This window comes from Aythya fuligula, chromosome 2 (genome assembly GCF_009819795.1).
Source record: "Aythya fuligula isolate bAytFul2 chromosome 2, bAytFul2.pri, whole genome shotgun sequence".
Classification (NCBI taxonomy): domain Eukaryota; kingdom Metazoa; phylum Chordata; class Aves; order Anseriformes; family Anatidae; genus Aythya; species Aythya fuligula.
In genome coordinates, this window is record NC_045560.1 from 14,397,311 (window position 1) to 14,421,851 (window position 24,541).

A 24,541-nucleotide genomic window follows, 5' to 3' on the forward strand; every position below is an offset into this window, starting at 1 on the left:
CATGTCATAGAAAAGGGGACCAAGTAAATAAAATGGCAGAATCCTGTCATCATAGATATTCTACCTTATCATGGTGCTTGAGGTGCACACTAATGCTGCCTGATGCAGACAGTGCCCGTACCTGTCGTTCAACGTGAAACAAGCTCTGGTATGTTGTAACACATTTTGCCACTTGCGTAGCATATTAACTTTGCTGTCATCATCACTCAACAAGCAGATACATCAGCTGACTGCAGAAATGCCAACATGAGAGTGGAAGTTCATAGGTTAAAAAAAAAAAAAAGGTCATCTTTTCTCTATAAATAGCGTCAGTCTAAATCACCAGAGTCTGCAATATGGGCCTGGGAAAATTAGTCACTGACCTACAAACACTTCCCACTGGATGTCTGTGAATCCATTTCACACAGTTAAAAGTGACAAGAGCCAGAGCAGATAAAGAAACAGAACCATATGGTAAAATAAAGAATAGACTGTCCTGGCAAACATGTAAATAAAACTGAGAAGTAACAAAATCACATTAATACCATTGTGTAATTGTTCTAAATAGTCAAAAGGCAAAATGGCTTGTTTAAAGATACTTTTTAATAAAAATAAAAAACCAGGGAATACTTTTCAAACTGTTTAAGAGGAGGTAATTATATATTTTCACCACTCTGCAGTCCTTCAAGCAGCTCTGGAATTGTAGCAGCTGGCAAGCCAGAAGGCTTTAAGATCTGCTGCTGCATCTATGAATCTATGGTTGAACAGGGGACTCAGCACAGCAACTTCTGTAGAAAACTGCTGACTAATATTGGCAAGAACCTAGTCTGAATTATACTTTAAATAACTGAGAATACAATTACTGAAGACAGTTTTATCTCAGATAAGGATCTACCTTGCCGTTTTTCCTTCTAAGTTAATGCTGCCCTTTTCTGCTGGAACTCTTCATTTAACAGTTTCCCAAAATGTCCTCTTTGATATACCTCTATCAGTCATGAAACACCTTCAGGGGGAAGTGCTACAGGACATAAAGTGCATGCATTAGAAAGGCATTTTTTCTCTGGCCCAGTTCACTGCATCACTGGGTTTATTGCAGCATAATTTTGTTGCAGTTACAAAAGCAACGCTGTTTTAAAGATAACTTACTAATTCAGTGATGACTCTGTCCCTTTATTTTAAAGCTACTTAACTGAAAAGGATTTAGAGACATCATTTTTTACATTTCAGGAACTTGGAACTGTCTCACATTTTGACAATTTATTAAGTTCTAATGATGAAAATGAAAGCATATTACAACATATGATTGTGAATTATAGCTCTGCTAGATATGCTTGGCTGAAAAAGCAGATGACAGACCTCACTTTTATTTTCTAAAAACATCTTGTATAATTCAGAGCAGAACATCTGTATACAAGCATATGCACAATTTCTTTACGTTTTATTATAGAACTTCTAAAACAGCAGCAAGATCTCTTCAGTAAATAGCAAAAGCACAATTAAAGAAGGCTGCTTTTGTTTCTGCAATGGGTGAATTGCGTGATTTGAAGAATTTGGTGCAAGATTACAATGCAAAATTCTTTGGAAGGCTTTGGCAGTTCAGATCAGGTTTCAGAGTTACCCCTTGGAGCTTTAAAGCTGAAGAAATGCAGTCTTTGGACTTGATACATTCAAATTATACAAGTTCACATATATATATTATACAATTCAAGCCCCTAACCTCAACCTTTGTTATCTTTGACCATAGGAGCATTACTAAAGGTCCATCTCACTGGTTAAATGTGGTGGTTTATCCATAATGATGGCACAGTATTTTCTTTAGCTGTTTAATAATTTTCCCAGTTGTTTAGACTGAGACATGTTAAGAATTTGCGACTTGCATGGGATTCTCTACGTTGCTAAAGGACACCTATTTGTTGGTGGCTACTTTTTCTCATCAAATATGTGCTGGCATAGCGTTTAGGATAAATCATGCTGCTGGCCACAGTGTAGCCAATAAAAGAACATCTTATAGATGACAGTAATGCAAAATACATCTTCTATCATTCATATGGAGTGCTAGGGCTCACAGACTCAGTTTGATCTATACCACTCAGCACACGCACTCCCACTGACAACAGTGCATAAAATGAAATAAAATAAAATAAAATAAAAAATAGAAAAAAAGAAAAAGCCTTGCAGAACCAGGCTCCCCAGGAGCAAACACAGGATGAAAGAGAAGTACAAGCACCGAGTTAACTGTCTGCCTGCAAGTGCTCAATATCCTGCCTTTACACATGCTTGAACGCCACGTACAAATCTGCAGACACCAAGCAGTAAATGTATGCATTTATTCCTGTGGAATAACGAATGCATCACTAAAAACTGAATCATAAGGCCAGTCAGTGAGGAGAATCCAAATAACTCTAAGGGCTTTGACCAGATGTAGCATGGGCAGAATTACATTGAGCTATTCACTCCTTGCTCCTCACTCCACCAACCACTGCTCGGTTTTAGCATGTCTGTATTTCTTGAGAATATTCCTATGGTGGATTTTTGGTTATTTTTTTTCTCGTTTTTCAAGGATAACAAATGGATGGCAGGGATAGAACACAAGCTATCAGACCGTGGTGGTGCAAAACCTGATCTGGCTGAAGAACAAGCGGGTTCAAACACTTGGTCTAAATAAACACAAACCCCATCTCTCTCTCAACCATAGTAAGGCCTGAAACAGAGAAGGACTGCACAACTTGAATCAACTTTTCACGTGGTATCCCTATAAAAGACGCAAGGCTAACAGTACAACACTGTTCTCAGCCAAAGCTTCTGCACATAAAGATGTGCTGTCCTCGCTGGCCATCGAACTCAGCACAACTTCCATGTGACTTAGAGAATTATCTTGGTATGGCAATCATCCCCAAAACATTACACAGGAAGTTTAGGCAGGATACAAACATATCAGGACTTCACTGCTGGCACAGCATGTAGAGGTTATTCACATCCCATCCAAGAACTTGTTAGGTAGAGTAAGAAGAGGAATTAGGTTGAAGGTTCATAGATGTAAGATTCTGAAATCACAGCAGTACGTCACAATGGGAGGCATGGATGCCCTTAAGTAAGCATTATCGAACATACCTTTACACAAACTCTTGCATCTTTTTTATTTTTTAAAGAAAAAGCATTAATCCATTACAAACCAATTATTTTTAGCCAGTCACAGCAGGAGGCAGCTGTCTTTGTCACTAACCAGTTCCCCTTATAGAACAGCAAAAAGCACTGTGGAAGAAAGCATCGAGGTGCTGAAGGGTTGCAAGTAGAGATTAATTCTGTCTGTGGGATTTTCTGAGGGAGAAGGATTGTATGTACCTGTCTCTCTTGGGCAGCTAAGGAGCTCAGTTTCTTAACTTCTTATGTTACTGTTACTTCCACCAGTATCTCTGTGAGTATCCTGAAGCCCTATATTTAATGCATATATATTTTGGAACCCTATTAATGTCTGTAATTTAACTATATGGACCAAATATAAAACCAGTTTTCATGGAAAATTTCCACAGCAGTTTATCTCACTGAGCTAATTTGTGTTTCTGCACCCCTATGTACTGGGCATCACCAGTTAAATACTTTGATTTGCATTAGTAGGAACAACAGCAATTTAAATCCAATCTGCCAGATCATAAAAGTGAGGAGAATGACGAGATGCAGAGGGTAATGCCCAGAAAATGCAAGAGCACAAGAACAACCCCTGGACTCCAGACAGGGTTGCATGGGTCATAAACACACGGAATGGCAGAAGCAGCACCTGTAACACAACTGTGTAAGTAAAAAATGGTGTGTGTTACTGGAAAGACTGCACGCGTATGCTTAAACGCAGGATAACAAGAAGATTTCTGTCTGCACTGAGAAGTAATCACACGTGTCCTAAAGCTGCCAGCATCAGTGGCAAGTGGTACTGCAAATGAAGACAAAAAAACTTTGAATGCTTTCAGATCTGTACTGATTATTAATTTATGTTATTCACGTGAAAAACACAACTTTTGAAGTTGTCATCTGGAATCCTAATAAACTATTTGGGTTAGACTTGAGATATAGGTTGGGAAACCTCATTGCAATTGCAACGTACAATTTGTACATTGTGCAATATTCAGTTTTAAGCCTTCCTCCTTAAAAAAAGAAAATAAATAAAAATAATCTGGTAAAGATTTAGAGCTTTTACTGTGAGACCTTTTCACAGGCAACAGCAAATGCAGTTACATACTATTGCTGACAGTGAATTTATTGACAAAAATCCAACATTTTAGCAAAATATTAACACCACTTTGGAATCTTATCGTGGGATTGAATTCCAAATCAACATTTGACTCCTTCCCAAGAGTTGCAGAATCACATTAGATTAAACCCTGTCTATATTGTTATGCAATTGCCCCCAGATGGCTTTCTTCCCTTCTGTAAATATCCATAAAATATTTCTAGAATATATTCAAAAGGTTAAGAACTACTCAGAAATACCTAAGTTTTTACTAAACCCATAAATGGGTTTATGCTAAGAAAGGTAAAACATGTTAATTGCTAAGAAGGTGTAAAGAAAATTGAAATAAAATAATCATTATCTAGTATTTAATGGCCACGGATACCTTAGTACTTTAGTCTTGTGTATTTCTATGCAGGTTCACCAAAGTAGAAAAATGAATGAGAACACGGTCAGATATTTGACAAAACATAGTGCAACAAGGCCAGATCTAAAGAAAGGCTTCATTACATAAAATGGGATATGAATGAACTTGGATAACCTCACTTCTTAAAATTAAGAGCACCTGACATGACTACAGTTCTGCTCTTGTTAACAGCTACCATTTTTTCCAGTCCTCACAGGGCTGGTGAGGCTGTGTGACCAGCTCAGAGCCCAGACCACCAGCCTGATACCACCAGGGGTCTCAGTTAACCAGAGTTGCAAAACCTGCCTTGAGCTTTCTGATCAAACTTGCCATGAAGCCCTTTAAAATGATATAATCCATGGCATGGTTGTAGAGCATCTATGGCAGAATCAGGATTACCCTCCTGACATGTGGGACCTGCCTTCAGTTCCTTCTTTGTCCAAAAATACTCGACCTTACCTCTCCTAGGAAGTCTTTAACGACCATGCTACTCGGGGTCCATCATCTGTACAGCATTGCTCTCACACCCTGGGGGTGTTCAAGGAAGGGTTGGACGTGGTGCTTAGGGACATGGTGTAGCGGGTAACATTGGTGGTAGGGGGATGGTTGGACCAGATAATTTTGGGGGTCTTCTCCAACCTTCATGATTCTGTGATTCCATGAAAAACTGATCTGTCTTGAGAAAGCTCAAGGTAACTCTGTCGTGGGATGCATCTCAACTAACTTTACGTATTGGAAGGCTTGTCCTCTTCTAGCTCATCTCCGAACTGCTTGTACATTCAGTGGAAGGAAATGGACTCTGCCAAGGGTAAATAATTCCATCCTCAGAAAGCCACAGACTGCAGTGCAGAAATGCTGCCTGTTATTGCACTGAGGGAATTAAAACTACATAGGAATACCTACGTTTTAGATGACTATTTTCTAGATGAAACAAATAGGACTTCAAGCAATTATCAAACTCACCCAGGAACGTGGACAAAGCAGTCTTGGACTTCCCATGCCTGCTCCTATGAATGTTTGTGGATTAATGTGAGTACTCACATACCGTGCTGGGAGCCTGAACACACTGACACAGAGATCCAGCCACCACATTCAGCACCAAATACCTAGAATTTAAATGTGAAACAATTTACTGTTTGATCTGTCTGGGCATTAAGGTAATGCTGTCTCCAGCAGTGGGTCCAGAAATGTTGCTGTAGTTCTCCTGGTAGTTCTCTGCAACGCGGGCTGCACTTTAAGGTCTCTGTCAGTTTGGCTCCATCTAGTGCATCCACTAACCACTGAGTCTGAAGTAAACATGCAGTTCAAGTCCCAGCAGTGAAGCACGGTGTTCTTCAGTCAGTTCTGCTTCTCATACGATGACATTCAGCCTCAGGAACTGAATGAGAACCAGGCATAGCGCTCCCAACACCCCATGGCATTTCATACCACTCCTACTCAATACTGGGCTAAGACAGCAGGTTTTACTTCTTTTCCCCCATCACATTTATTGCAGTAAACTCCATCATTACTTACTTTGCTTTTGTTGTTCCTTTGCTGTTCTTTTGTTTGTGTTTTGGCTTAGGTAAGCAGCTTCAAATAAAAGAATTTAGAATAGCTTCTGTTGGTTCACATGGAAAACATACTGTCAGGTCCAACCATGCTTTTTGCTACATTACCAACTGAAATGAACAAAAAATCTGCTGATTCAAGCTAAAATGAAGTATTACCCGATCAGGTACTAGCTCTGCTCTCTTTATTTTAAAATACCCTTTATTTTGCATTATATTGCTAAAGATTCAGAGCCGTTGTGCTTATGAAGAGATTTTATTAATGCGATAGGTTTATCACCCAATCAAGTGTGCATTTTAAAAGCAAGCTGCTGTTTTTACAACATTCCTCGGTATTGAACTAGGATTAATTTTATATCAGCAACTCCATTAATTGTTTTTCACTTCATTGGGCATCTGTCCAACCTCCCAGATAAGTAACATCTAAAAAGTGACCTAGATACTTAACTACTGTGCCAGTTTGCAAGGAGCACCCATTTACTGACATTTTCTGTTTTCATCTATACACAATTTTTCTTGTGCAGTTGCACAAATCATTATAAAGTAGTCAAGCATTTTTTTTGTTTGTATGAAGATTTTTTCCAAGAGCCAGGTAAAAGTAGACCCATATCCTAACCACAAATGAAGTCTATATAGGTACTTTTAATCACATTTTCCTCTGTCCTAAATATATTTAAGTCTACATGCAGTGCGTAGTAAATGCATATAACCTCTTGTTTTTATATTTCTTAAAATTTCAGCAGAGGTAGGCATTTGAATGAGTATTTTTACATCATCTGTTGTAAACTGATTCTGTCAGACTCTAGATTTTGTAGCTGAAATCTCCTATTTTCAAAACCTTTGCAAGGGGTAGAGAGGGAGGCAAATAAATGGTTTGGCCTGATTTAAAGTCTTCTATAAAACTTCAGAGCACAGCTTTGATATTTTTGTTATTGCCCTCCTTGTTGTGAGGAAGCTTTTCCTACCTTCTGATTTAATCATACACCTTTATTTTACACCAGTATGTTTGGAAAATCTCTTTGATATCTCTGTAGCCCTTTCTCTGGCAGTGAAGCATGTATGATAAAGCATAACAAATTCCATTGCCAAAGGTAGATGTGAACCACCTTTCTCGAGAAAAACTTGCATGTGAACATTATTACCTAGAGCCAGCGAGGTCATTAAACTCTGCAACAACAGCCATCACCCCAAGAGAAGACTTTGAAAAATAAACTAAAAGAAATTGATAAAAATGATACCTGCAGAAATGCGAATAACTTGTACAAGTTTCCATGTATTTGGCTTTGGGTGAATATCCAGCAGAGGTTCTGCTGTCATTCATTTATTAAGGAGAACTGGTACAACTGTACCACTATAATAGGGCTCTGACCTGAGGCCTGCAGATATTGCTGCTGTACATATTTGCACTAGCTGTTTCTCCTCTTCTGCAAAACATTTTAAAATAGGATGGTGAGACCTCTGCTGTAAGAGGTCAGTTGTGTTGTAAGGGAAAATCCATTTCCAATCCTTAGGGCACTCATGGCAAACACAGCAGACCAAGGAGAAGGTTTGAGTGTTTCTAGAGCTAAAATGTTTGCTGAAGAAATGGAGCATTATTTCTTTCCGTCAGGAGAGGGCGGGCTCTGGGAACAGAATGGCTTTCTGTGAAATCAACTGATCTACCCAAACAGCAAGAGCTAGTGGCAAAAGTTGTTTGAGAACAGTGTTTCTACCCTCAAAAAAGATTCAATCCAGGGAAAAGGCACACATCCAGATCTAATGTTGGCTAAATTTGCTATGGTGAAAACAGCTGCTACAGCAAATTGACTGTATAAACTTTGCAGTCATACACTGCAGGGGGATGGAGAACTTTTAGAGAGGGTTCAGCACAGAGCCACGGAGATGAGGACTGGGGCATCTGTCCTATGATGTAAGACCAAGGGAGTTGGGCCTGGATAGCCCAGAGGAGGAGATTGAGAGAGGATCTTATCAACCTCTATAAATACCTGAGGGACAACATAAAGAGGATGGAGCCAAACTCTTCTCAGTGGTGGCCAGTGACAGGAGAAGGGGTAATGGGTATAAATTGAACCACAGGGGGTTTCATTGCCATATGAGGAAGAACTTTGCTGTGAGGGTCACAGAGCACTGGCACAGGCTGCCCAGAGAGGCTCTGGAGTCTCCTTCTCTGGAGATATTCAAAACGCGCCTGGTGTGATCCTGTGTAACGTGCTTGAGGTGAGCCTGCTTGAGCAGGGGGGTTGGACTAGAGGATCTCTCTCTGGAGGGCCCTTCCAACCTCAACCATTCTGTGATACTGCAGTGAACGTGGATACCAACCCTCTTTAGATTGTCTCAACCACAACATAAACTTTAAAAACAGTTTTAAAGTATGAGTTAACATTACATTTATGATTGGTAATTACATGGTGTAACTGCTTTGTTAAGAGATTAATTTAAGTAATTAATCAGTAACAACTGTTCTGAAACCGTGCATCAGCTTTTGGTTTCTCATAGTACATGCCCATTAACTTACCGTACCGTTCAAAAATTCACTTGCTGAACCTGAGATCACAACTCATGTATTTGGCTAATTCTCTTTAATGAAGAAAAAAAAAAAAAAAAATCTATTGAGAAGCTCAGTTCAGGCCTTATAAGAGCTTTGGGAAAACCACTGTACTACACAGTTCTGTATAATCTGTACATACAGAGAGCTGTTCACGTATGTGACCGTCGAATGGAATACTCTGTATTCACAGTAATGCATAAGTGAGAGGTTTATTAGAAAAGAGGAGCCTATCCAGCCTGGAGAATGGACTTTCTCCATAACTGCCTTTATCTTTTCCTGTTTTCTATATTCTGTCCTTCAATCCCTTGCCTCCTTTTCTATTGCCAATGATCTTTCATGTATTAAGCTGCATTAACATTGGATTAAAATTATTTCCTTTTACTGTCACACAATTCTGTTTCTAAATATGCTTATTTATAGTATTGCATTTTCATGACCCAGAACTAGCAAGTGCTGTGCTTCAACAGCAGTATTTGTAACAACATTTTTTTTATGTATTTAGATAACATTCCATGATTATTAGAATGAATGTAATCAAGATTAAAGAATTGTCATTTTATCTTTCAATAATTTAAATTATCAGTCAAGAAGACTCCAGAAATTGAAATTTTGTCAATTCAGTATTCTTTCCCGTTAAAAGGCTATCAAACCTTAAATTACTTTTATTACTATGTGTTGACACAGGAACAGCATGAAAATTGAGTTTGTGTTCTTGACCACAGAACACCTTTTACTATAGTCAACATCTCCCCCCCAGCTTGGATACAAGAAATTGTAAATTATTGCATCTAGATACAAAAACCTGCTCCTTCTGTAATACCTTTTGACTGCTTAATAAGTCTTTGGAAATGAAGTGCAGACATTTATACTCCACAAGGTGTCACTCTAAAACAGCTGGAAAATTCGTGTCTTGTATTTCAAGCTCTGACCCAAAAGGTCAGAAATGACTGGCATTTGTAACCTAACGGAGTGAACTACCAGACTTCCACTACTTAAAGCTACTTTAATGCAACACTGTAAGGGAAATAAGTATTTTTTCTTGTAAATAACGCATTTCAAAGCCAGTATATATATATTTATTTATTTACATTTGTGCCCAGCCTAAGCCTACAAAATTGTCAGTAACTGTTTAAATCCAGGATAGCATCCAGCAATATTTAATCAGGGTACATTCATTCCTTGCCTCTTAGCCAACTCCTGTTGGCTTAGCAAAGATGCAGAGTACAGCTTCAGACTCAAATGCTTTGCAGACATAAACTGTAAATTTTTTAATAAAAATAAATATTTTGTCTATAAACACATTTTCCTTTAAAGACATATGGTGTGTTTCTGAATGTCTCTCCAAAATACAAATAGTTGTCAGCAATGAGACTATGAAACCTCCTTTTCTACAGTTCACCTACAATCAGTGAATTAAGTCTCTGGAGTCTAACAGGCAGAAAAATTCCAATTAGATTTTATTGTATCTAACAAAGATTACATTATAGCTTTTCCTTTATTGCCTCAGTGAACAGCATGGCCTTCTTTGGCATCACCTATTTTCATGAAACTTTTGAGAGATTCTTAAGACATCTATTTAATTGAAATTGACCATCAGGTTCAAAACATACTAGAAGAAATCAGACACAAACATCAGCACCTGTCACTTTGTAGGAAACAAGATTAATCAAGAAAATAAAAAGGATTATCAAGAAAATTAAAAGCATTTTTGAGAAAGGACACAGAACACATGGAATAGATCTATTAGCATGAGAGAGCTATAGTTGACAAGCTACACAGTACTACAGCAAAAACTGGAAGCAATTTTCAAATGTTAATGCTTTTCATCCTATGCTCAGTACAACAGCTCTAATGCTGGCATAGAGCATTTGGATTCGTATATAAAAACAGTACAGAGCTAAGCAAAGGTCCAACATACAAAATTGACAATACCTGTCTGCTTGTGTTACTCTAACACTACAGCTTTCAACGACTTTTCAGTCATGATTTTTTTTCCCCTCTTTCTTTCTGGCCATATTTCATGTCAAGCCAAATTCTGGTAGATGCATTTCAAAAAAAAAAAAAAAAAAAAAAAAGTTAATTAGGTCAGGGCTCAGATTAGGAAAACAGGAGAGAATATCTACTTCAAAAAGTTCTCAACGAATTTTGGTTGTGTACTTGCATCAAGAGGGCTGCAGTTCCAAGCCCATGCCCTGATCTTCGAAGCAACTGACAGCCTCACTAGTGAAGAGGCACACATGTAAGAACCGAGTATTTTCTTCTTTGCATGGCAGCTGACAAAATTCAGGAAGTTTTTATTACATACAGCTAGGATCTCTCAGAATCTAGTTCTTCAGAACCAAACCATGTCAGCATGCATTGACCTCAGAAAGTGTTTGCACTTCTCTCACTCCTGTAAGACTTAAGGAAAGTTAGAAACTTCATAAATACCTTGCTGAGACAATAATAATTAAAAAAAATGTTACAAGAATTACTTTAGTAGAAGCAGCGCCCTGTACATTATAGAATAATGTGTCTTAGTTTTCTATTATGTTTATTAGACCCTGCCTTGCTCCATGAGATTTACGCCATCATAGACTCAGATGAAGCAGAGGCTTCTTCCTACCTCTCATGTTCTTCTCCAGACTAATCTTGTTAAATGGCTCTGGTGCAGCTTACCTGGTATAAGCACAACCACATTCAGGGAAAAAAAATCATGAAAACAAGACCAACAAAAGCTTCATTCAAGACCATTTGGAAGTTATAAATTTGAAACCACAAAATAAAAACAATAACTTGGCTAGGTAGCAAGACTTCTGAGCTGGGACATTTTTATAGTTATTCTATTCACAAGACGTATTAATCACACCTGACTCCACTGATATGGCTATTAAAGGAGAGGAAAAACCTCAGCACTTATCATAACAAAGACATTTCCTCTGCTGTTTTTCCATTCAAGTCATACATAACACAATGAAGTTATTTTTTCCCCCTCAGTCTACACACAGCATTCAACTCTTGCATTACCCTCTCTGAGACTTTGTGTACATACACACCTTCTGCTTCGTAAGGTGGCGAACAAACACACTGCAATAAGGAAGCTGCATCTCAGAAGTGGGGAAAAAGCAGAAACCTGAGAAAATAAACTAGAAAAGATTCATTACAGATGGAATAAAATGCTTTTGCTACTAGCCGTTGTCAGTCTGCATGAGATACTATCAAATCAGCCTGAAATTCACTAACTCATTTTCCTAAGCTTTTAAATCAAGCAAATACTCAAACTAGTGCAACGTTGGCTGGAATAATGAAAACATTGGTATCTCTCATCCAGAAGAGCTTGATACTGCCATAAAAATCTTCAACCAAATGACACCCACTGCCCCCATAAGACCACATTTTATACAGGAATGCTAACAACCAAGAATCAGCAGCTTAACAGCTCAGCATCAGCATTCAACACATTCTTGTCACGTACACACCCGAGCACAAAATTTGAAGTGAGATAAAACAGAAAAGAACTGTGGGCAAAACGAGGCAATCCAAAACAGTTAAGGAATCAACAGCAGTTGAGCTGCTGTTCTATTTGAAGGGACACTTCATTCAGAAAAAGTTCACACTGGATTTAGCTATTACTCTGATATCTGTAGATAACTGGGACAGATCAGGAATTATGTTTGAAAATGGAAGGAAAGCCCTGGAGAACCAAGTGAGAGGTGATAGAGCCCACAGTCCTTAAGTCTGCATCTGTGCAGGCCGAAAAACTGCAGTTATTCTTGCAAATAGATCTTGTAAAATCCATAGGAACTAACGATGTCCCCCCAGAATAAATAAATAAACCAACCACCCAACCAAATCACCAAGCCCACACCTACTCACACAACATACTGTTTTTAATCCCAATTTTCCCAGCTCACATCAGCTGAGGTTTAGACATTCAAGATCTAACAGCCTAGAGATTTTCTTTTTAACTCTGCTCCCCCTCCTTCTGTTTAGATGGGGAAGAAAACAGCTGTGACTCAAAGCTGTACCTTAAGAGGAAGCTGACTATTACATTCCTCATCACCCACAACTCTGGGAGGCTGAAGGCATTCTTGAAGAGACCATTTCCCCTGAGCTACATGAAGTTAATGTTTGAAAATAAAAAAACATCCATGCAGTCTTGTGTGCATACTCCTGTAAAGTAAAAGCAGATCATCCAGCTATCTCAAAGAAATTTGCAAACAGTTGCGTGGATTGAGCAAAGGAAAGTAGTTTTGTGCAACAGGGATATGATTTTCTTGCCAAAAGAGAAATCACAATTATTTCAGCTTTTCTAACTGGTACAGGAGGCAAAAAAATCCTGGCTCTGATAATCACAGGTTGGCCAATGCTCAAGTTCTCCTCTAATAAACAGGTTCATTTAATGTTCCTATACCAAGAACAACACTGTGTCCAAAAGGCCCTTCTGTACCACACCAAGCACTTGAGTTCACAAATCTGAATTAGAATCAGATTCCTATGGGAATTATATTGGTATCTAGAGCTCAGAGCTAGGTTTTCACTGTAGAGGTAGGTTCTTCCCAAACTTGTCAATGTGATGGTGACACAGCCATCAAATAAGATAATTAAGACTAAACACATCTCCAGTTGTTATTTGTACATTCTTAGTAACCTCTTTTTCTGAAAGTAATAACAACATCAAGATGTGGGAAAAGGCTTTAAAACCAATGATACACGTGCTAGAAGACAGAATGTGGGTTTTGATATTGTGGTCAAGAAGTTGTTTGAAAAGTTTCCTTTATTAACAGTCATCAAACCTCTGTGGTTATGGATTCTGAGATAGAGGGAACTAAATCATCTTCTGTACAGAGGAGGACAGTAGATGCTTCTAATACGGTTTGGTAGAGCTTCATATTTACCTACCATGCTTTTCACAATACCAAAATGGACTGTCACACTCAAAAAAAAAAAAAAAAAGATTAAAAATTTATGAATTAATCCCATAGATTTGGTGTGGAAAGGATAGTATGCAATGAATGACAATTTGGTTATCATACAAACATGATCAATTCAAGTAAGACCTAGAGCACAGGAAATCTGAAATATTAATTCAGGCAGCTCAACACATGAGTAGTTCTCTCTTCAACAACTGGATTAGGACAAATTTTTGTGAGAGTCTTCATAGAAAAGCTTCATAATTAAAAGGCCAAGCATTAACCATGCAGAAGGGACCAAAGCAGGCATCAAGGGTCCTGTATGCCTTCTCAGAAAAGTTTTTTTGTTTTGTTAAAAAAATAAATAAGCAAGGAGTAACAAGCAACCTACCTTCCTTTCAGCCCTTTCACTTTGTACTGTATGTGATACTGTGCTTTAAACATTTAAATCCCAAATTTTTGAAAAATTCGAATTGTGAATAATTTTACAGTCACCAACAATGCATACAAAAATATTATAAGGTATAATGAAAGCTCCACATTTCAATGCTATTGCACAGTCCAAAATTAAATTTCAGGGGAAGATTAAACCTAAAATTTTGACTTTGCTTTTCCTAAATAGACTTCTCTGTACAAGACTTAACTGGCAACTGTTGCCCTGACTGTAAGGTTAAGGATAAAACATGGACAATGAAAGCCACCTGAAGCCACACTCGGTCCAGCCCATTGAGAAAAGTGCTTCAGAATAAACTATCATTCTTTTGCAGCTGTTGTTTTTGGAGACATCCTATGTGAATCCAGACAAACATCAGTAATGTAATTCATGATGTACAAAAATGAAAATGTTCCAAGTCCACTGGACTTGTGTGTGCTTCCCCACGTGCAAAGACAAAGCTCTAGACAGATGTAATTTTCCTTCCATTTTCTTTCTTCCCCTCAGCTAAAGGCTGGTTCAAGAGAACAGAAGAACTAAAACTGGGAGAGAGAGCAAGTCCTGGTACTCACATGAACCTCAACATCAAAGGATATCTGAACTAATTCATGTATCCTAGGATGTATCTTATCATTTCAATGGTTCCAGCAGTCCCATTTCAAGTAAGAATTACGGTGTTACTTCTCTGACTAACGTCAGTGGTACTTCGATCTTTCCTTCAAATCTTCATTTAACCTCATGGAACTCTGAAAGAGTTTTCAATGCACCTTCTCAAATCAACTCAAAACAGGATTAATAAGTACTCTATTCTTCCATGTCAATTTGACATCAGATCCTTGGCATTTCTGCAGGCCTTCATTTACTTATTTGCAAATAAGTCATTTCCTTCACCACAAGATGCTCCTTGGATCTAATTTACCAACCATACATCTTGAACGTTCTTGTTCACCAACATTCATTCGCATTTTAAAATCCATAAATGTTTTGTTTACAGAAATTCTGTCAACATCAACGCTATATGAAGCCAAATAACTGACAATGAAAGAAGCATATGTCAAATATATTTTTTCCCAGACTTGGTCCAAATGAGCCAGGTTTTGTGCAGTGGACTTTTTGAAAGCAGAATACTTTTCCCTAGTGCAGACAAATATATGAAATGGACTGTTCCAGAATGACCAAACATACACCCAAGAACATTTTGGTTTAGCTCTGTTACTAACAGACGCTTCCCCACCCTTCCCCAGAGTAATTGTTTACATAAATGTATGCATTTATCAAATGTTTTAAGAGCATTAGCAAAGACTGTAGATGACATAGATGTGAGGCAAAGATTCCTCCTGCCATTTCTATATAGAGGTAGTACCAGATACTACTGGAAAGATAAAGGTAAGAGAGGTTTGTACAGGAGAGGCATCCACCACGTGCCCAAGTTTCTTTTCAATTAGTTTCCAAATCCCTTGAGAGAGTCAGGAGCAATGTGTACCTGTAACATTGTCAGGAGCAATGAGCCTACCTGTAACAGAACGCAGATTCTAGTGATAGAGCCAAAACAAACGACTTGCTGGACACTTTTGTTGCAGTCTAGAGGCTGCAATATGGACCTGCAAGAGCCTGTGTTCATCCTGTCCATCTTCAAAGAACCACTGACCCCCTGACTTTAGCACTTCAGATGCATTTTCACAGTGAAACAGGTTATTTTAAATTTTACTTCATTTTGGTTCCAGACCTGAAGCAGAGCCTTTGGGTCCAAAAGCTGGTCTGTTTCCTTCTTAAATCAATCGATGTAGCTGCAGGAAAAAGAGAGACTACCTCTTCTTACAAATGGTCTCACTTAGGTACCTAGTGGGATTTTCAAAAGGATTTGAGAAATATATCCTGTTTACTTCAAATAAATTCAGAAAGTGACAGAAAAAAACAGATCAAAAAATATACTCCCACCCCAGCAGTATCAGAAGGAAGGAATGTGGGATTGGGTTAAAGGTGAATTCAGTTTAAATTAAGCAAAGAAATCTCAGTGCCTTTAGTAATGGCAGAATTCCACCCCCCCGCTCCAACACACACATGCAAAGCTCCCAAATACCCCGCTCATAGACTGTACAGGCCACCAATCAGATAATTCCTGAGTTAAACAAAAACCTGGAAGAGATTTTGCATAAGCTCCATTTTCTTTCGAAGTACTATGGTAAGTTGGCATGCTGCACTTACCAGAACTGTCATCTGGTTTAAGCATGGGTTTGTTTTTAAAAATCTTTAGTTCTCACCTATATTCTGGAACCCTGTGAATCAGCAAATTGTTACTTGTCATTGGGAAGCTTCCTTCTGTAAGCCATGTTTACTTCCTCCTGGTACTTTGCAGAAAATATGAAAAGAACTACACGACCAGCCTTCACTATAGGTAACTGTGTACAACTGTCCAGAATCTAAAATAAAGTATTCAGAATGCAAAATTGAATTTTGATACATTGAACTCTAATAAACCACGTATTTCACAAACTACAGACAATGTAAGTGAATAGCAGTCATATATCAGAGAGCTGTTTTCAGATATTTACAATATACTTCACATCATGTCAAAGAGCTTATGTGTGCCTTTCTCCTTCCTTCCCTTCTAGACTCTCACAGGTTTAAAAGCCTCCCACCCCTTCCACCCCCACAAAAAAAAGCCCAGATGTTTAAAGGAAATCAGACACTACACAGGTTAAACAACATGGTTCTATTAAAAACTATCTTTAACCATGGCACTCAGTGACAGCAATACAATACTTCTTTTTCCCCACAAAGCAACTAATATAAAAATATGCCATAAAATCATTTGTAGACTAGTATGCTAGTACATACATGTAATCATAACATTCTTTTATAAACTCTTTCCTGAGATACCTTGGGTTGTTTGATTTTCTTGTATTACTGGATGCATTATCTTTGTGATTCATTTAAAACAACTGTAAAATATTTTGTATGTGCAGGCCACTAGCAGTAACATGTAAAAAGTAGTATGTAAATATATGGCAAAGAAACAGCTCTTAGAAATTATGCACTTTTTCACTTTTTTTTTTTTTTTTTTTTTTTACAGCATTTGGCTCCTTGGGAGGTGGAAAGGAGGAGCGTGGAAAGCCTGAAATTGGAGCTATGAATTGACAGAAAGCAGGAAAGCATTTTGGGAATGTTAGAAGTTGGAATATAATATAAATGACACAAAGAGAAAACCATAATTCATGTTGGCTATGTATTGCCTTATAAAGCAACCGGAAATATTTTAGTCAGTTCACAGTATAATAAATATTTCTACTAATCTGTTTTGGAAGAGCAAATGTCTTTAAGGGTTTCAAGCTCCTCTATAAGTTTCTTGTTCTGAACTTCTAGCACTGCAACACGACTCTCCAGACATTTTATGTATTCTTTCTTCCGACGTCGACATTCTTTAGCAGCTTCCCTGCAAAAAGCAGAAGTAAAAAGTGCAAACAAAAAAGCCATTTGCATGCTATTAGAAAGCTCAGCAGAGTAGGGAGACTACGACTGAATTCCAAATTTTGGAATATCTCCCAAACCAGTCTGAAAACACTAAGCAAAACTGGGTTCCACAAGGGCCTCAAGTGTCTCTTTCTCAAGTTCATATGGCAATCTGTAGAATTGCTTCCTCTCATGCCTTGATTAAAGTTCATAATAAACAAGGTCCAAATGAAAAACAGTTATTCTGCTTTATGACAATAAAGATCTTTGAGGGCCTTGAGTTCCTCAATGAGAGTCTTGTTTTGGTTTTCAAGCACAGCCACACGATTTTCAAGACATTTGACATATTCTTTCTTCTTTCTGCGACATTCTCTGGCAGCTTCCCTGGAACCAATACAAGGCAAATGACTACAGGAACAGCCACAATACGGCAAAGACTGGATAAAAGAAATTACCTGCAATCCCTGAGGTTCAACAACCACCACCACCACCACTAACAACAACTCTTGGATTGCACAAACAGAACAGCAGATAACAGCCATAAGCAATAACATGGTTAAAATGCAATTCAAAACAACTAAACCAACTTGAAACAAATTCAGCACCAACAAATACAATGATAGAATACACAGAGGAACTGAGAAAAGCACAGTAAACGATGACCGAGGGACACATTAAGACTGAAAGCAGCATTTCTTCTTCCAGTCATACTCCATTTTATGTGTTTATCTGGAGTATGATCTCTGCATTCAAAATCTTAAATTCAAACCCAAAGAACTTACTTTCAGAAAATACAAACGTAACACTACTCTCTTCAGATAAAAAAATTGATGCCATGTTCAAAACCTGCTGTAGTTTTTTGTTTTTAACCAAGAAGTTAAGTCCAAACAGTTTTTCAGCCTTTCAGAACTGTCCACCTGGGCATATTTCAGTGATTTTTTTTTGTCGTGTTGGCAAGTGACAGCCCAGAGCCATTGCCACAGCTCTGCTCAGAATTCTGTTATACCAAAGCTACACACTTTAGATAGCATTTTCAGAAGCACATCTCAACAAGCATTCAATTCTAAAAGAAGTTCTATAAGTACTGGGATTCCACTCTGCTAACTTTTTGGAACTTTAAAAAGTGTCAGCTTGTGAGAACAGAACTTTGCAGCAAGTTACATGCGAGACAGTATAGAGACTAGCTTTAAAAATGAAGAGAGGAGAAACAAAGGGAAGCACTACAGTGCAGCAATCCTCGTGAGGAATTTAAAGTAAGGACAGGCATGAGAGCAAAGCAATACCATGAATTCAACCATAATTGGCTATTCAATGTATTAGAGATCTGCATAGCAGACTATTTCTTCCTGAAGGCATTAATCTAATTTCTATTGATAAGGATTTAAAAAAGGAAGTCCCCTAAAAATAGCAAGAAAAATGTGCAGAGAAAGACAGGTATTTACAGCATACGGTCAATTCCATGTCAACTAATTAAAAAAAAATATACAGCCATCTCACACAGTATGCTAAATGACAAGGGCATCGTACAATAACTTATCACAGTAGCGAGGTAGTTAGGAAACTCTGTAATTATCATTCAATCCTAAAATGAATCTTCTTCACAGCATCATAAATGGACAGCTGCTAATGAGATTCTCAGATATTACTCTGACCGATTCTTTCCAGGGAAGTTTCAAGATGAGCACGCCCATACTGGTCATTGTACTGGCAGTGGAAAAAAAATAAAATCGTTCAACAGTAAGTATACTTCTGGATTATCACAAAAATGACCAGTAACAGACAACACCAATACTGATTTTTGATTTACCATAAAATTTTAGAACTAAAAATCCATGGAGATAAGGCCAGCTCTAATGGCCAACGATTTTAATGGCCAATATTCATCAATTCTCTAAGTACGTGGGATGACTGACAAAGAATTTCTTTCCTTCCCTTTGTCAATCACAGGCAGTGCTCATGACCTTAAGAAGAAAACTTTATTAGAGTGATTTCTTTCTTTATTTATTTAGCAACAGCAGCTGTTGTTATGCAGCCTTACCTATTTTTCATAAGTCGCAGCTCTCTCTTGCGTGTTGCCTCTTCTGCCAACTGCTGAGGGCTATGCAGAGTCCCTGGCGAGGCTGCCATTACCACTCCCTGAGGTAAGGTAGTAGTGGGAGTTCGAAGCTGGTAAGCTGGCATGTCTCCAGTGGCAGCTGTATTAAAGAATCGTATTTAAATCTTTACGGTAAAAAAAAGAACTCTGCAAAAAGTCTCTCTGGAAATAACAGGTTTTGATTGATGAGTTATCAGGATCTCTACTACACACAGTATTTCACAGGCCTGTAATGTCACAAGTAGATTTTTTTTTTTTTTTTTTTTAATCTGACTAGCTTTCATTTTTCTATTGTAAAGCAAGCCACCTAAATTGGTCCCACCAGCCGGCCAGACTGAAGCCTGTGAAAGCTTCCACATGGCTCCTTTCAAACAACATCGGGAAAGCTGTTTGAGAAATGCTGTCAGATCGTGCCCTCTCATTTCCTGTTTGTACAATCCCACGAAAAGACGGTCCTGCTGAGGGTTATATACTGCCACTATCCTCTAACAGATGCTTCAGGGCTTTAGGAGTCAACTCGCTCCTCTTCCCTGTGCCAGCAACAGTACCAGCCCTTCTGCCGCCCCTTCCTCTAGGGCAGCAGCTTGGCAACCCTTGGAAAACTGGGGAGAGCTGCTGCTGCCAACATGAAATGGAACAGCCAAAAGCTCACAGCGAGCAGGAGTGCATCCCTGGTGCAGGAGGAGCACAAATAGGATGCTGCAGCATCAGCAGGCACGAGGAAGCAGCGGCTGCAGCACAGGAAGAGGCGTAGCTGCACAGTAAGTGGGGTGCAAAAGTTCATCTCCCGAGCCTGCCAGCTCTGAGCTCTCCCACACTAAATGCAGATATGAAATCTCATCTTGGAGCCAATGCCCTTCTGATACACTCACCTCATTGCCATTTTTCTAAAATACTTTGTTCCTACATTATGGCATTGCGTACTTCAACTTTCAAGTATGGTGAGAGTTGTAAGTGCCTGTCTCATCTGACAGAAAAATCAAACAAAAATCACATCCTTAAACTTTTAAGCAAGTATTTGCCTATTCAACTCCATAAACATTTCCTATCATCCCAGAACAGAACTTCAATTTTTGTCATTAAAGCAACTGAATATAAAAGATGAAACTTCATGGGCTGTGTTAAACTATGCTTAATTTATACTTACAGCAATATTAAAGTGACAGAAAAACTTAAATTGGAAAAATAAAATGTAGACAAAGCAGTTTGGGGGAGGATAGGTGAGGCAGTGCAGAGACATCAGTCAACAACAGACTGGCAGAACCAAAACCAAATCCTCAACTTCACAAAAAAATCACCATTAATCCGATGCAGTTTGTGCAGGTGGCTCACTAACTAAATAGAAAAAAATTGGCTCAAGCTGTGTTTAGACTACAATCCCACAGCCTTGTCCCTAAATCCCTACCAGCTTCAGCAGCAGCAGGGCGTGCAGCACGGCTTGGGGAGCGCAGCGGGGCTCTGATTAATCTGCGGGGCCAGGGCTGGGCGGGCAGCAAACGCCACCGAGGCCGGCCTTGGAGCAATGCCCAGCAGCTGCCTCGGCCTTGGGCTGCTCGTGTTGCTATCACAGAATGACTTAACCCTTGATTTGCGTTCTCTGCTTCTGTTAGGAGCCCCGGGTATGTCAAGGGGATGATACTTCAGCTTATCAAAATGGAAATTTAAAGACTCTCCAGGCTCACCTTCACGCTGGCCACATTACATTTCTTTTTATAAAGGCTACTGCAAGAACTACCTTTGTCTATCTCTCTTCACTAGGAGAAAAAGAGATGATCATATCTTACACTGCATTAGCTACAGTGAATTAGAAGACAAAGATAAGCCCTTTACACATCACTTGACTTACACTCAGACCTTACCTACCAGGACTTATTGTTGCTGCTGTTAAAGGGACTCTGCGATATGCACCTGCAACATGGCTCAACAACGGCGAGCCCCTATCTCAGCTGGGATCAACAAGCACCACGTAAGTGAGCAACAACGTCTGTGCGAATGGGCTGACCACGTTCCAGAGTGTCTGTCCCTGCCTAAAGCTTGGCTCAGCTATGAACTGCCAAGTGTGCTCACAGATAAGTCACTGGTTGTTGGTACAGACCTAGCAAACCCAGGCACTGCAGATAAAAAAAGGAAAAAGCATACCTCGGTAACATTTGCTTTACGATTAAGTAAATGACTTGATCACAAATTGATTATTTCTAACTCTGCAAATTTTTGTGTAATATCTCTAAATGTTACAAGAAAGTACTGTTTCCCCTGGAAAAGAGATTGGGAAAGATGAAACAGTCTTTAAACAGGAAGGCTAAAATAGCCTTGGAAAAAATTATGGTGTTTAACTCATACACATGGTGTACACCATAATCATGGTGTTTAACACAGAAGGGTACCTACCATGACAGCACCTGAGACACAAATCCCCAACACCTCAATCCAGACTGCTAGACCTTTAAAAGCAGTGTTCATTTCTAATAAAACCCTACAGAGCTTTAAAGTCATTCCTATGTATCAGACATAGGGCTGAGAATGTTAACAGAGCAACAACCCTGTAGGTGGTATATTCTCCTAGCATGTTGGCCTAGATCATTTTTTTTTTCTCTCCTTAAAATTGCAAGGGAGAAAAAAAGTCATCAAAAACCTAAAGCTTTGAGTTGAGACTTAGACAAAGGAACTTATTAACAGGAAATCAAACACAACATTACATTCAGAAGGGCACAACTACCCTTTCAAATTAATTTCTGGAAAGAAAAAAAACAACACATAAGTTACCAAAAAAACATCAAGCACCTTTTATCAGCAAGCTCCTGGGGGAAAAAAAATAGCTTGAACACTAGAGAGCATCCCTGCATTTGAATTCTTTCAGCAACTACACAGGAGAAAAAAAACGATACATGCTATGTATTGGTGTATCTATTCTCCCTTCCTGTGAGTCATAATGATGAGACTAAATTATCAAAGGGTTTTAAACTTCACCACTGAACTGGCTAAACAAGCCATGAATCATTATTCCTTTGTGTATAAAAACACAAAGCACGGACTCGGGGAAGATAAATATCTTTGGATTAATGAAAAAAGACGTACCAGCAACAAGCAGCACGTCGGTACCGGCTGCAAACTGGTTAACATTACCGAGCTGCCGGAGGCAATTGACGAAGCAGAGAGGAACTGACTAAATCACAGCATGACTTGGGGCTGACGTCAATGTGTATCTTGTTTGGAGTTTAACTTTTCCAGTTCCCTACTGCAACACGATTCCAGGAAATCTAGTGACGTCAGCCTTTTGAACTCAATTAGCTGAGGAACAGACCATTTTAACAGCGGAGGAGAAAACAAGCAGGCACTGCGATACTTAAAATTTCTGCTCTCAAATCTGCTTCTATTCACTATTTGCTTTAATAAGAGAAGCAAAAGGGTTTATTTATACCACTGAAACAACTTACACCTTTATCTTACAGCTAAGCCTAAGCCTGTTTTAGCTACCAAATCTGTTAGCTGTTATTGCTAAACAAAAAAAGGCAGTGTCATTTTTACAAAATAAATTAAAAAAATTACAAGCATAGCAATATATATGACTATATCCATAGTAAATGATTTAAAAGTGGTGGATTTTTTTCAGCAAAATCCTCCATCAAATATTAGTTACCTGAATCAATCTGTACAAGAACTTACAAACTAACCCTAAATTTTCCCCCCCAATGAAACTGTAAAAATTACTCTGAAATCCTACAGTGACTATAAGCACAGCCTTTGTACCAGTTCTGAAAGATTAAGTTACAGCAACAAGTTCAAAAGAAAATGCCACAAATACCGAGCATTGCTTAAACATCCCCAATATAATGTAAATAATGTAAAAGACTAATATAATTTTTACCTGTTTCATCTCCTGTTACAGCCATGACCAGCTTCTGCACACAGGCTTCTCCTGTCCCTCTACCAGAGCTCAGCATGAACTGTTCCAAACTAGCAAGCATGTGCAGGATTACAAGCAAGAGCACTGACATCACAGTGACCTCACTTGCCTACCGCTGTCATTAATATGCTCTGTCACTGGAACAGCTCACTGAAACTGCAGCCCAAAGAACTGCTTTTCCAGTAAAGCTTTTTTTTTCTTCCTTCCGTATTTCTGTAAACCCAGCTTAGTTCTCTTCCCCTGAATTATACATAAAGCTACAGAAAGCACTCACCACAGAGCTGGCTGTAAAACGAGACAAAAGATTCAGAGCACTGACTGACAGAAATTAAGAAAATGACTGCAGAATTCATGAATGATTTAGGATAAAATCTCGATTGGGCAGAAAATAGTGACATTTTAAAAGGACTTGTGCAATTGTTTTGGTTTGAGCAGTTCCACTAGAAGGCAGAAATCTGACAGACAGCCGTGTGAAGCAGCAGAGCTTAACAGGCTGTAACAAGTAAATGAAAGGCTACAGCTCCTTGTGGGGCAGGGGGGGAAGGTGGGGGGGAAGGCAGGGGGAGACCTTCAACCCACTCATTTCATTTCAATTCAAAGCTTCAGAAAAGACTGAAGAAAGCTCCAACAAAGTAAGTCAACCTAATGAGAGTGATTTCAGATGGTCTAACAGGCAGAACAGTAACTCTGAAGACAGGCAACCCCTCCAGCCATTCCCTCCTTTTTCAAAAATAAGTCCAAGAGATCTGGCTGACTTATTAAAAAATAAATAAAAGATAAAAAATCTTGACTTTTAAGTATTTACTCCTTTACACCAGCTTGAATGAAACTAGATTCAAATCAGCAGTCCAGGCACTGTTCTGTACACAGGACACAGCAAACTCCTAAAGCCTGTGCCTGTAACAAATTTACACTGGCAATTCATAGCTGTGAAACTATGTCAAGGACAGCAGTAATGGGAGCATCAGTGAAAGGGAGGATCCCCCTGTAATCCCAGGACCACTTCAAGGTCATGTGAATAAAAGATCAGAACTGAAGCACTGAAGAAATACCAGCCACGGA

General features: G+C 38.8%; 1 protein-coding gene across 8 annotated transcripts in view; it reads right to left on the minus strand.

Moving 5' to 3' along the window:
* Positions 1–16,728: 16,728 nt before the first annotated feature.
* The window catches only part of CREM (cAMP responsive element modulator), a 33,145-nt gene continuing 25,332 nt past the window's right edge, over positions 16,729–24,541 (minus strand). For 4 of the 8 annotated variants that reach the window (XM_032182201.1, XM_032182202.1, XM_032182199.1 and 1 more), the window contains 2 exons: positions 19,519–19,675; positions 17,395–17,864 (listed from right to left, as the gene is read on the minus strand). In XM_032182201.1, coding sequence (XP_032038092.1) covers positions 17,720–17,864; positions 19,519–19,675 — 302 coding nt within the window. In that variant the 3' untranslated portion in view covers positions 17,395–17,719. Of the gene's footprint in view, positions 17,865–19,518; positions 19,676–23,440; positions 23,714–24,541 lie in introns of those variants that run through there. The other 4 variants (XM_032182203.1, XM_032182200.1, XM_032182205.1 and 1 more) reach the window with 3 other exon arrangements.